The 13374-nt window shown below is 38.0% G+C and overlaps 1 protein-coding gene across 2 annotated transcripts in view; it reads right to left on the reverse strand.

Annotated features, from left to right (window-relative positions):
• Positions 1-6107: 6107 nt before the first annotated feature.
• The window catches only part of LOC139973301 (uncharacterized), a 35543-nt gene continuing 28276 nt past the window's right edge, over positions 6108-13374 (reverse strand). Inside the window, exons 1-5 of one of the 2 annotated variants that reach the window (XM_071979877.1) lie at positions 12322-12448; positions 11954-12106; positions 11337-11426; positions 8271-8325; positions 6108-6976 (exon numbers count right to left, since the gene is read on the reverse strand). In XM_071979877.1, the coding sequence (XP_071835978.1) occupies positions 6772-6976; positions 8271-8325; positions 11337-11426; positions 11954-12106; positions 12322-12415 (597 nt within the window). In that variant the 5' untranslated portion in view covers positions 12416-12448 and the 3' untranslated portion in view covers positions 6108-6771. Of the gene's footprint in view, positions 6977-8270; positions 8326-11336; positions 11427-11953; positions 12107-12321; positions 12449-13374 lie in introns of those variants that run through there. The other variant, XM_071979876.1, reaches the window with a different exon arrangement.

Raw genomic sequence — 13374 nt, forward strand, 5'->3', positions numbered from 1 at the left:
TAGCTTTCAGCACACACAAGCTACAGTAAATACACTGTACCAGTTTTGCAGCACACAGTGCACACCGTATCATCTGTATCCAGTTGGGATATTTTCTCAATTTGACTACAACAAACCAATTATTGGAGGTTTTTACCAGTCATTCTTTCTCAAGTTGTACAAGACAGGATTGTCATGTCATTGATACAGTATTATTAAACCCCTTAGAATCTGACTGCAATGGATGCTGACTGTGGTGACACAGTATGTGTAGTAATGTATGGTGTGTAATATTTATGATCACTGTAGTAATCAAGTTTGGCCACATTTGTAGGTGGGGTCACTGTTATTCACATACTTTTGTGAACAAATTCATGCTAATTTTCAGATCTGCTGGAAAATAATTAAGTAAACACATTGGATTATAATGACATGAAACTTCTTATGAAGTAAAAAGTTCTTTCCTCTCTAGTTTTTAAAAACCAATCTCAATGTTTTTGTGTAAAAATCTCCAGAGTTTGGTGACTGCTCTGGATCAGGATGAGAGTTTAGCTTCTTTAGTGTATCTACTTGACAGGGTGATATTATTTCATAGGTTTTTTTTATTTTTTCAAGTGAACAGCATACTGGATATAAATATATTTGGGTTTAAGATACTATGACAAACTTATGTCCTCCAAGTCTGATTTATTTACTTTATTTTATCAACAAGAAGCCTCATTGCCATGCTTTTACTACCTAACTTTCCACCAGATTTTTAACACTGATTTTTTGTCTTCTTTTCAGCCCTTTACGTTTACAAAAGATGTGGAGACGGACATCAGGTATCTGGAATGCAGTGTCCCTTTGATTTTGTGACACTCTGGAAATTGACAGGTTGCAGTTGAATCGATAGCCAAGGTCAACTGTTTCTTAGAATTACCCATGTTGATGAGGTTATCACTGCTATACTTCCTGAAGGTCATTCAGTGGTCTTGAGGTATTGGAAAGCCCTTTGATTTGGATAAACGAGGTTACCATCGGTGTACTCCTTAAACTTGTCAATGTAGCCAAAATGGAAGATGGTGGGGAAGTGGATTGAATGTTGTCGAAACAGCTTGAGCAGTGCTTATCATTATGCTTCAGTCTAGTTATGCAATAACCACTGAGGTAGTATAGGCTGTTTTCTTCATCTGTGGTCATCGGGTCAGTTGTTTGAGATGAATGTTCACCTCAGGAATGTCATCTGATACTGGACAGTCTGGTGTTTCAAAACTGAAATCAGTGAGGAAGTTGTACTCATCGGTTTGATAGTTTCCAGCATTTATGATTTGCAGGGCATACTTGAATTCAACTGGCGAAGACATTGTCCGGACACTGCTGAATAGATTCTCCAAGCAATCTTGGGTGAAATGTGATGTCAGGAGGAACTTTTTTCCCTTGTCATCATTTCTTCTTGAAGATCCAAAATTGACTCTGTTGACAGAATAATGCCTGTTTGGACTGGCTTCCAAGAACATTTGGTTCAAATTTTGATGGTCTTGAACATCTTTATATTAGTTAAGGTTATGGCTTTGATCTGGTCAGGAGCAAGCAAACCTGCATGCTTTTGGTAATAGCTGCCTTCTCTTTCCTCATTTTCCTTAGTTCTCTCTGGGCACAAGGCAGACGATACCTTAGAGAACCTTCAGATCTTGATGGTTGATTACATTGACTCTTGTTATTTTGCTGATTTGGTGTGACTGATGGTGTTGCATTTTCAGTGTCACGATCTTGAATAGAATGCAAAGTCAATATAAACACATAAGTTACTGCGATTATTCATTTCACTGATCAATATAGAGTAGCATATTTCTGCAAATCCTTTGAAACAAGTAATTAAATTAACTTACTCAATAAATGATTTTCTTATTATTATATAAAATGTTAGTACACAAAGGAATATGATTATTCCCCAGGACTGGAAGTAGGAAAAGATCATTAGACTTGACAATTTGAAAACAAATGAACAGAATTTTTCTCTGCTAATATGAAATGATTGTATCTGCAAACTTTGCAGCGTGTTATCACCGATCACTTCTGGGTCTTATCATTTGTTTCAATATGATCATTATCCTTCCTTCCAGTTTCGGTCCCTTTCTTGGTTATTTGTGAGACCAGTTTTGTGCTCGGGACCTTCTGTAAACTTGCAGCTGTATATTATGTTACAAATTTACAGAAAAGCAAAAGCTTTCATCAGCTGGGTGGCACAAAATATTGTCTCAGTTGCATAAATAGTTATAAGCCTGATTAGTAATGTATTGACAGCATGATGTTAGAATTCCACAGATAAATTCAAAATTGGTGTGGAGGAAAACAGGAATGAAATGACAAGTTCAGACGCATGAATCACGATGAAGGGATTTGGAAGAAGAATGAATAGATTGAGTTTAATGATGAAGTGTTTGCTTAATAAGAAGTGAGTGAGAATTAAGCAGACAAATTTAACAATTGGTGTGGAGGAACACAGGAATGAAATGACATGTTCAGAAGCATGAATCATGATGAAGGAATTTGGAAGAAGAATCAATAGATTGAGGTTAATGATGAAGTGTTTGCTTAATGAGAAGCGAGTGAGAATTAAGCAGATAAATTTAAAACTTGGTGTGGAGGCAAACAGGAATGAAATGACAAAAAAGTACAGATGCATGATGGGGGATTTGGAAGAAGAATGAATAGATTGAGTAAATGATTGAGTAATTGAGTAAATGATGAAGGGTTGATTTAAGAAGTGAGTACCAAAGCCATGGAGTTGGAACACTGGACTTCCCAGCTCCAAGCTGTAAATCAACTAATCAAGTGGGAAATCTGGAGGTTAAAAAGACCTATATTTATAAAATGTTAATCTTATTGTTTGCAATAATCATGTGTTAAACAATAATTAATTAAGTATGATTGCCCTTTTCCAAGGTCAATTAATATATCCCATCAAAAGTGCAATAAACATGAAATACTTTCCAAGTTTATCATTAAAATATAGTTGCATTTCTTCATTTGGTGATCAAGAATAGTTGTGGTAAACTAATACATTTTGTAGCACTGGTGGCACAGAACCTCTCTCAAGTACTCTCCTTCGCTTGGGATGAGTCCTATGCTGAAATAGTATGGGGATGGCATCTTTCCTAAGCTTCCACTTGCCTTCACTTAGACACCTTTCAAATTGGCCATATTCAAAGTCAATAGGGCAGGCTCACAATCACCAAAAATTTATCTTCTGAATGGTCAAAGCAGACCTGCCAACCTTATAAACTTTTGAACCTGGGGATTGCAAATTTGAAACCAAAACGTAGGAAATTACCTGGTCATACAAGTGAGGAAAGTAAGAAATTTTGAAGGTACATGCTGATTCCAAACTCTGTATTACAAACTGTCATAATTGAAGACTTAAATTTGAGAACTTGAAAGTGAGCTACAAGAGTTGGCACGCACAAGGAGGCCTAGCCAAGTATTTTGTCTTTTGTAGGATAAGTTAGTTGGAGATGGACTGGACTTTTCTAGGCTAAACCCTAACGTTAAGCCTGTAGGCCAAAGGTTAGGTTGTATGGAGTTTTCGACTGAAGCTGTAATGCCTAGCTCATTTAAAACTATGCTGTATAACTGGCCTATCTCAGGCTAAGCATATATAGCCCTATATATTGTTATACCCTCCGTAATTAGACTATCTGTGGCCAAGGGTAGTACTTCTTTTACCCATAGCTCAAGTCGTATGATCGAGTCATGCAGCTAATTGTCTGCATAAAGGAAAGTTAAGCCTAACTCAGTCCTGCTGCAGTCAGACTTTAGGTCTAGCCTTAGTTGGCTACCAATAGGCCTAATGGTCTAACTCTAACTAAGTTAGACTGAGTGCTTGCATTGGCCTAATTCTAACTAAGCTAGACCAGGCTTTTTAAACTCAGTCTTAGGCCTCGAATTAGCGAGGTATATTTTGCTTGTTCGCTTTGATCTAAAATTGAGAAAACAGGAATTTCTGGCCTTTTATAACCAAAACATGACGATCTAGTCTTCGATGATGAGGCCTATGCTATATGCCTATCCTCGCCTCACACAGCTTGGTACTAATACTATTCACTTTAGACCGCCAGCCTGTCCGACCAACTTTTGTTTCCAAATCTTTCGTCTTTGGACGTTAGTTGGAAAACCCCTCAAAAAAAGAACTCAATCTTCACTTTGCTGGCTACATCCCTAGGCCTCACATCGAGACATAGTTGTATATGAGGAGGTTTTTCTGTTTTCTCTAACAAATTAAAATAATTGTTACGCAAGTATTGTACTAGCCTAAGTATGCATTGCATCGTTAGTGTTGTCTGCTCATCGCAAAAAGTTTTTGATTTGGAACTATCATGGCGTCCTATGAGGGTGTGTCACCTCTCGACCAATCAAAATCGGTCCCCGATTGGCCAAACTCTCTAAATATACGGCTTTGGTATACACTGTATGAGGGCGCCAGCTTACGCGTATACCAGAGACGTATCTAAATATACGGCTGTGCGTATATGCGAGTGAATCTCAGAAGCTTGTCCCCAACAGCAATTTGAAGACCACCAGCTCACCCAAAAGCATCAACCTACACTGCTATTTTACGTAGAGCTTCATCGTTAGACTATTGATTACTTAGTTAGACAATTAATTTGCCAATTTATTGCCAATAATTACCGTTAGTTAATTAATTTTCCAGATTGACAGAATTTCTTATAATAAATATAATAAAAAAGTCAATAGAAATGTGAGCCACTGCTAAGGGTATATGTATGCGTTATGGAAAGCGAAAAGGAATCTTTAACATGTTTTTATATATTTAAAAAAATCCTCTTCCAAGAAGCAATTAGTTACTACCCGACCTGTACAAATGGGGCGTAATAACATTTAACAGTGCCTATCTATGGAAGTATAGGTACCGCACCACAATTAGAGTAGTGTACATCCGCTTGAAAGGTTAACCGTCAGAGAAAAGGGGTAAAAGTACCTAAGGGTAATGCTGGTTTAAGCATGTTAACAGTTACTGTCCTTGCTTGTTCTGCCTTTATATGAAAGAGCATAATTTAAAGTACAGATGGTGTGAAAATAGGGAGTATCGAAGGTGATATCAACCATTCTAGAAAATCTTTGGTTAAATGTTGATATTACTCCGAGCGAGCAGATGGAAGGGTGGGGGTTCAGTATGTTAAACTTGCTCCTCTTCTAGCTCACAATCTAAACGGTCATGATATGGAAGGTTTCAAGTGCCATGATAGGCCAGGGTGTCAGCTATCATGTTGTGGGTAGGATATACCAGTTGAAAACTTTTGTCTATGCTTTGGCAGGTCTTGAAAGTGACGAGTTTAGTGTGTAAGTCAATTGAACAATTAATTGTGTACTGTACGGTTAACGACGTGCCAAGGAGTCAACGTGTCAGAAAGTTGAGATGTGGCTTTAAGCTTCACAAATTCACAACTCGTTAGATGTAACCGAAGTTTTCATTGATTAGTTTTAGATTACCGCTAGGCGAGACTTAAGGAACGCCAAAACGTTTAGCTAGAGGTAACTTCTATCCAGACTCACCGACCACATTACTTTTATGATTTAGTGTGTAATTCAATGGGGCTTTTAAGAGGCGTATGCTACCGTAAGCAAGCGTGTATGCTGTGGTATACAGTGACCGCCGTAAGCAATCTATAATATACTCTGACAGTACATATTCATATTCGAATAGTAGCCAGGGTCCGTGCAGATGAACCTTTTTCAAGAGACGTAAAGTAAATCTCAACATCGTTATCATTCAAACGTAAGCAATTATTCTCAAATTTACCGTAAAATATCCATTATAGTGGCGTTTTGTTTTCTGCGCATGGCGCACATCTATCTTCGAACCGAAAAAGGGGTTAAAAATATATTAGTAGCGAATGGGAGCACATCACATAGCCATGCATGGTTGGTACGTTTTCCTACCGTGTAGTGAGAGCTCCAGGTTATTTTAAATTCGATGTATGACGTGCTCCCCGGTAGCACTCAACTATTATCATACTGTTTATATGTATGTACACTGAAAAACACAAAAGCAAAGAAACGCTAAGAAATATTGAGCTGAGATCGAAATCCAGAGATTTATAGTATAGAATTGTCACGCCCCCAAATGAATTCGGTATTAAATAGCCATAATTACTATATTACTAACTAAAAGTGAGATTTTGAAACAACCATTGCAGTGAGTTACTAAATATCTCAACTGGAAATCATACGGTATTTCCCCAATGCAAGCAACAATGAAGCTAGGACAAAATGCTGTAAATACCGTAGTAACTTCTGTAAACATATTCGGCAAAAGAAAACAAGAATAACGTCACATTCTTACCTTGGCACTAGTCTTAGATTTCATACCAAACAAGAGACAAACCTAGTGCAGAGTCTTAAAAATCAAACCAGTGAAATATCGTAAATATGTTTTAGATAAAGTAGCAGACCTTTGATATATGATCATATGGAGACTATATTAGGAAGTAGGGGCACTGTATATCATAAATGGTATCTCCCTGATTCTATAGCACGTATGCACTTTAGATCCTCCTGCAAGCAGGAACTCGCGAAGAAGCCTCATTGGCTTATCAAAGCCGCAAGCTGACCGAAGTCAATCTCTTACATTCATATTTAACGTCCATGATTATGAATTGTTAATTGTCAACAACTCTGTAACTGGACGACATACACTAATCTGGGAGTGACTCGAACCGGGGACCATATGATTGAAAGGCACCGGCGTTAACCACTGAGCTAACACTCCGCGTGTCCTATAGTAATGTGCTAACCATGAACTCTGTTGTTTGCCATACTCCTTTGGTTCACGTGACACTCGTATCTATTAGTATCGTTCAGTATTAACCTTCGAAATGTCAGAGTTCCCTCCGGGTCCATGAAGATACGAATTTCTCCCTCATTTGGATCTTCTGTGGGAATCTGCATAACGTGCCCAGCTCTACGGCACCTCACCGCATCTACAATGTACGCTGTTAAAAACAAACCAAAATCATATTATCGTTTTTGAAATGCAGGCACTGGGCAGTTTTAACATTTCATCGGGAATTTTAGATATCTGAAATTTTTTATTATTTGAGATATCTAAAACTCTATTTCAGACATGTAAAATTGTTGATTATTTCAGATATCTAAACTTGAATTCGAGATATCTAAAATGGATTTCGAGATATCTAATATTGAATACGAGATATCTATAATTGCATTCGAGATATCTGAAATGGAATTTGAGATATCTAAAATTCTATTTCAGATATCTGACATTTGAATTCCAGATATCTAAAATTGAATTCGAAATATCTGATATTCTAAATCAGATATCTGAAATTCTATTTCAGATATCGGAAATTGAATTCAAGATATCTGAAATTCTATTTTAGATATCTGAAATTGAATTTGAGATATCTAAAATGGATTTCGAGGTATCTGAAATTGAATACTAGATATCTAACATTGAATTCGAGATATCTCAATAGAATTTCAGATATCTGAAATAGAATTTCAGATATCTCAAATTCTATTTCAGATATCTATAATTGAATTCAAGATATCTGCAATTATTTGTAGATATGTTAAATACATTTGAGATATCTGAAATGAAATTTGAGGTATCTGATAATACTTCGAGGTATCTAAAATTCCTGATTAAATGTTTGACTGGCTTTCCATACACGCGTGCACCCTTCACGCAAACAGAAAAATAGCAAAACCCCAACAAACGGACATATAAACGTTGCTACGGAATAGTTCCAAATCCTAGATAGCGGTTGATGGAACCAGCGGAAATTTGGTTTTCTTTGTTAAGAAGTTTTTTTGTTTCATTCCTTTACCCTCCGCCAAAAGTTGACCTTGCAAATGTCACTTACTCTAGTCTGAATGTCTCATAGAATTGCCTTCAAGATAAGAGTAGTGTCTTTATCTGGTGCACCATGGGTGCACACACTACCTCGGGGTACATAATCCCCACACAAATGGCGCATCCTAATGTCTCCGTTATCTTACAATCCTGTCAACACAACTGTTATATCTAAACCAAACGGAATTTGGGGAAGATTATATGAACTCCAAACTTCTATTCGTTTTGATTGGGACATTCAAATAAAATTCATTCTAAAGTCAATCTGGAATCAGAGATGTGTATATGAGACATCCATCCCTACGTCGGCCCTCTCACCGTTAATTATACATTTCCTCCTCAGAGTTATAGTATTTTCTATTTGCGCGCGTCGTACAAAGAAGTTCTTATCTGATAGTTTAACTTTTCTTACTCTGGACATTCCAGCCGTAGCGTTGTCGCTTCTTCTACTCTTAATGTTTGTTGACCTGCGGAAAAGGAAAAAAATAATTAAAAATATAGTCAGCAAATCCATTTTTTATCGATGAGAATAAAGTGCTATGTGTCCTCATAATGACGTAAAGTACTATGTGTCCTCATAATGACGTGTGTGTCAGCATAAGCCCAATGGCTGTAGACTTGTCTTATATTTTCCGTGGAAGTATTCACCGTTTCTCTCTATTTATGTCTGTATATATGTATGTATGTATGCCATGATATGTGCGTAGGTGTGTAACCATACTTATATACAGGATATCGCAAGGAAGGGGAAGATACCGAACACGTACTTGACATGCACGACCGCCATATCTTGAGTACAAGCCAAAACATACTTTGTGTAGAGATGGAAGGAGCAAAGATACACATCAACAAAACCTGACTACACAATTGGGCATTTGGTTTTGTTTGTTGATATCACAAAATATCTTCATTTCGCATTGATTATCAATCCCGTATACCATTATACTATACCGTAGCTGGTGTTATGTACATAGATTTTCTTTGAAAGTTGAGCATTCCTACTGTTGTGCTACGTCAGATCGAGTCCAATATTGTATTTCATATATAGTGTAGAATAATGGGTACCATACAATACTCTGGTTGCAGCTGTGCAGCCTTTAACAACCTCATAGGATTTTTATCGGCATTCTTCTTTATCGATGTTGGGAATGATGTCATGGAGGGAGGTCAGACAATACGTAAAGGATTGGAAAACCAACTTAACCTCTTTTTCTCTCTTCTGAAACATCGAATAGGAAATTCAACTGTTTTATCTGGATGCACAAGGTTAGTGTTGATTTGTTATAGAACATTACAAACTTTAAAACAAAATCCAATTTCGTTCAATCCAACTTACATTTCCATATAAAGTCGTAATTTTATAAGAAGTGACAGTTTATCATTTGAGAGCCTTTTTTACAATATGGTTGTATTAGATACTGTAACTATAACTTAATCTAGATTCCGGACGCCCAATCATTCCCTACTGAGGACTGGTGGTGGTATGGAAACAAATGAGGCTTGGATGGTACTGTTTTTAGTAACGACGAGTCTTGAATCTCGCTATTACACGCAAATAATATAACACATACATAAACGAGGAAAGAACGAGCGCTGAGTAGATTTCGTAATTCAAGTTACTACAATCAGTCACGGTACAGACAATACAATCTGCACGAAGCCTTGAATAATAAATAGAAAAACATGTACTGAAACGAAAATGGTTACAAACGAGGTCTCAATGCCGAAGTAGAGTCCTATAACGATACGTAAAAAAAAAGACGAATACAAAACAGATACAAATACGACCACAATGGTCGGAGCCAAGGCTACTACCGAACCGATCGATTCAGAACGGGAGCGAAGATTGATTCACATATCTCGAGATCTGATTCAGCTGGTTTGGTGAGCAGACATCACGTGACCTGTAAATTCTTACATCACTGTCCACGTGGAAAGCAAATGTGGCTAAAAACGGAAGCAGGACACTTCGCCCAACAACCATTTCGCCCAACTGCCATTTCGCCCAACCTTACCATTTCACCCAACCAGCCTGGTCATTTCGCCCAACCAGCCTGGTCATTTCGCCCAACCAGCCTGGTCATTTCGCCCAACCATCCTGGTCATCTCGCCCAACCAGGCTGGTCATTTCGCCCAACCAGTCTGGTCATTTCGCCCAACCAGCCTGGTCATTTCGCCCAACCAGCCTGGTCATTTCGCCCAACCAGGCTGGTCATTTCGCCCAACCAGTCTGGTCATTTCGCCCAACCTATTTCAAAAGGAAACGTTCGGGAATTGTAAACGTTACAAGATACGAACCGAATATCAAGGAAACTTGAGGATTGATCAGTGCGTTAGGGGTTAGGTTTGATAGTAAACGTTCGAATATTAAGGAATATTAAGGAAACTTGAAGTCCTTTACTTTGTTTAACTTTAGTAAGGAAACGTTCGGGAATTTTTAACGTTACAGGATACGAACCGAATATTAAGGAATCTTGAGGATGGATCAGTGTTTTAGGGGTTAGGTTTGATATGTTTGATATAGTAAACGTTCGGGAATTGTTAACGTTACGGGATACGAACCGAGTATTAAGGAAACTTGAAGTCGTGGTTATATTGATTACATATGTGATTACATATGTGGCCGTTTACATTGATAAAGTGGTTACATTGATTAAATATAGTAATTCAATATTACGGACGGGTTATATATATATTTTTTTCAATTTAATAAGGAAACGTTCGGGAATTGTTAGTCAGTAGGATGGATCAGTGTTTAGGGGTTAGGTTTGATAGGTTTTTTATGAAGACCGATTCCCCTGTGTTTGTATAATAATATAACTTCCATTGTATGCGTAAACGCCTAAAGTAGTGTAATCCTCCCATTATACCCGAAATAACTGTTCAGACTCCGATCGATATCGAGCGGACCTCACTTTTCTATTTATCTATTACGAAGTAACCTAACCCAAAATAAATCAAATTGAACTAGTGGAATAGAAAAAGTAATATTATTCTGACTGAATATTAGTAAAAATAAGGTTGGGCGAAATGACTATGATGGTTGGGCGAAATGACCATGCTGGTTGGGCGAAATGACTATGATGGTTGGGCGAAATGACCATGCTGGTTGGGCGAAATGACCAGGCTGGTTGGGCGAAATGACCAGGTTGGTTGGGCGAAATGGCAGTTGGGCGAAATGGTTGTTGGGCGAAGTGACTAGAAAGCCTAAAAACAGTGACATTTAGCCTAGAGAAATAGAGGGCGGTATATATGATGACCAGCGGCATTCACAATACTTTACCAAGCATACCATTATGTCAGCATCTTTGACAATTAAGCGAGAAACCGATCAAATAAGAAAAACGCCCAGGAATATATAAGTATATATCCTCAACCATTCTAGACTAGCTGAATTAATTTCGTAATTACTGAATGCGGTGCCGTTACAGATCAGAGAGGGGGTCAGAGGTTGAACCAACAGTAACTAAGCACTTACCTCTCTCTTGCTCGTCAAGAGTTTTATATGAATTACTCCCTCCATGAACAAATAAACCAGTAAAAGGCCCGAGTCCGTACACAGGTGTCTCTGTGATGGGGGGGGGGGACAAAGATGACGTCATTTCACGGATAGCCATGTAAAAGCAAAAGAATGATTCATGAGATATGTGAACTCATAGAACAATTAATTTTAATCAATCTGCGATTGAAAAGTAATGAAAGACCAAAAATAGGAAATAAATAAACTAATTAAATATGTAACAGAAACAATTAGAACTTAGCCTATAATGTGAAAAGGTTGATAACATTGTGCTAAACAAAGTATTTCGGATTGATCACTTCTCCTTTTTAAGATTAATTATTAGAACAGCTTCCTTTGTGTAGTAGCCCTCTAGTATTACCAGGGAATGTTAAAGTAGCATTTTTCTTCAGTGATATCGTGCTTTTCATACTTCCCTGTTCCGATTGCGACCCTGATGTATTTATCCGATTATATACTTCCCTCTACCCCTTTTCTTGGTATAGATTGTACAGCTTGTGCTTGCAAGGCGTGGAGGGGTAATTGTGTGTTTTGTGGGAGGGGGTTCTCAGTATGTGGATGAATGATAGAGGTACCTTGCATGTGTACGCAATATTCCATGCACGGTGTCTCCAGCTGTATATCTTTTGTGAGTGTTAGCAGACTGACGGCAGCTGTTGGTACTAGGGATGATCGACAAGGCACGCCTCCAGTAAACACAGTATCTGGCACTAACGCATAACAGTATCCTGGAATGATGAGCAAGAACAAAATATATGTAAGATGGTCAATCCAAAAAAAATGCAAGACTTTCTCTAGCGACAAACTTATTACAATGTACTTGTTAGTACCAACGAGAAGCTTCTGTATACGTGCTGGAAATAGGTGACACAATAATTTAAAAAATGCCTCAATATAATAAACGACTTACTGAAGTTATACAATACACCGAATTGGTATTTACCGATTCTTTTCCTTCTACCGGGAACGTCGCAGTCACTACAGCTTCCCCACGAGCTCCAGAGTGTGTATACCATGATGGATTTTTCACCATTCATTGTCTAGAAGTCGGTCTGAGGGGGGCTTCTGTCTATCATCTAGGTTTACTTGTTGTACGAACCGTACGCTTTTAACCTCGACGTAATAATAGCTTAACGGCCTGTATAGAAGTAAATGAAACCAGTGAAATTATCAGTCGCATTGCCAAAGAAGAAAGAACTAAATGGACTTCGTATAAAATGTAAACCTGGTACACCTCAAAACATGACCCGGGCCTGTATGCAATCGAATGTGCAGCATTCTCGCAGACGTGAATGTCTAAATTTTTGAGTTTGCTTGATGATACACATATATACAACCCCTTTGAGTTTGCTTGATGATACAGATAAATACAACCCCCTTGAGTTTGCTTGATGATACACATAGATACAACCCCCTTGAGTTTGCTTGATGATACACACATACACAACCCCCTTGAGTTTGCGTGATGATACATCCCCCTTGAGTTTGCTTGATGATACACATATAAACAACCCCCTTGAGTTTGCGTGATGATACAGATAGATACTACCCCCTTGAGTTTCTTGATGATACACATAGATACAACCCCCTTGAGTTTGCTTGATGGTACACATAGATACAACCCCCTTGAGTTTGCTTGATGATACACATAGATACCACCCACTTGAGTTTGCTGGATGATACGCATATATACAACCCCCTTGAGTTTGCTTGATGATACAGATAGATACAAACCCCTTGAGTTTGCTTGATGATACACACATACACAACCCCCTTGAGTTTGTTTGATGATACACATAGATACCACCCACTTGAGTTTGCTGGATGATACGCATATATACAACCCCCTTGAGTTTGCTGGATGATACGCATATATACAACCCCCTTGAGTTTGCTGGATGATACGCATATATACAACCCCCTTGAGTTTGCTTGATGATACACATTGATCATCGAGATTATAGATATATCGGCAAATCGGAGCTGTATTAAACAA

Source organism: Apostichopus japonicus, chromosome 9 (assembly GCF_037975245.1).
Source record: "Apostichopus japonicus isolate 1M-3 chromosome 9, ASM3797524v1, whole genome shotgun sequence".
NCBI classification, from domain to species: domain Eukaryota; kingdom Metazoa; phylum Echinodermata; class Holothuroidea; order Aspidochirotida; family Stichopodidae; genus Apostichopus; species Apostichopus japonicus.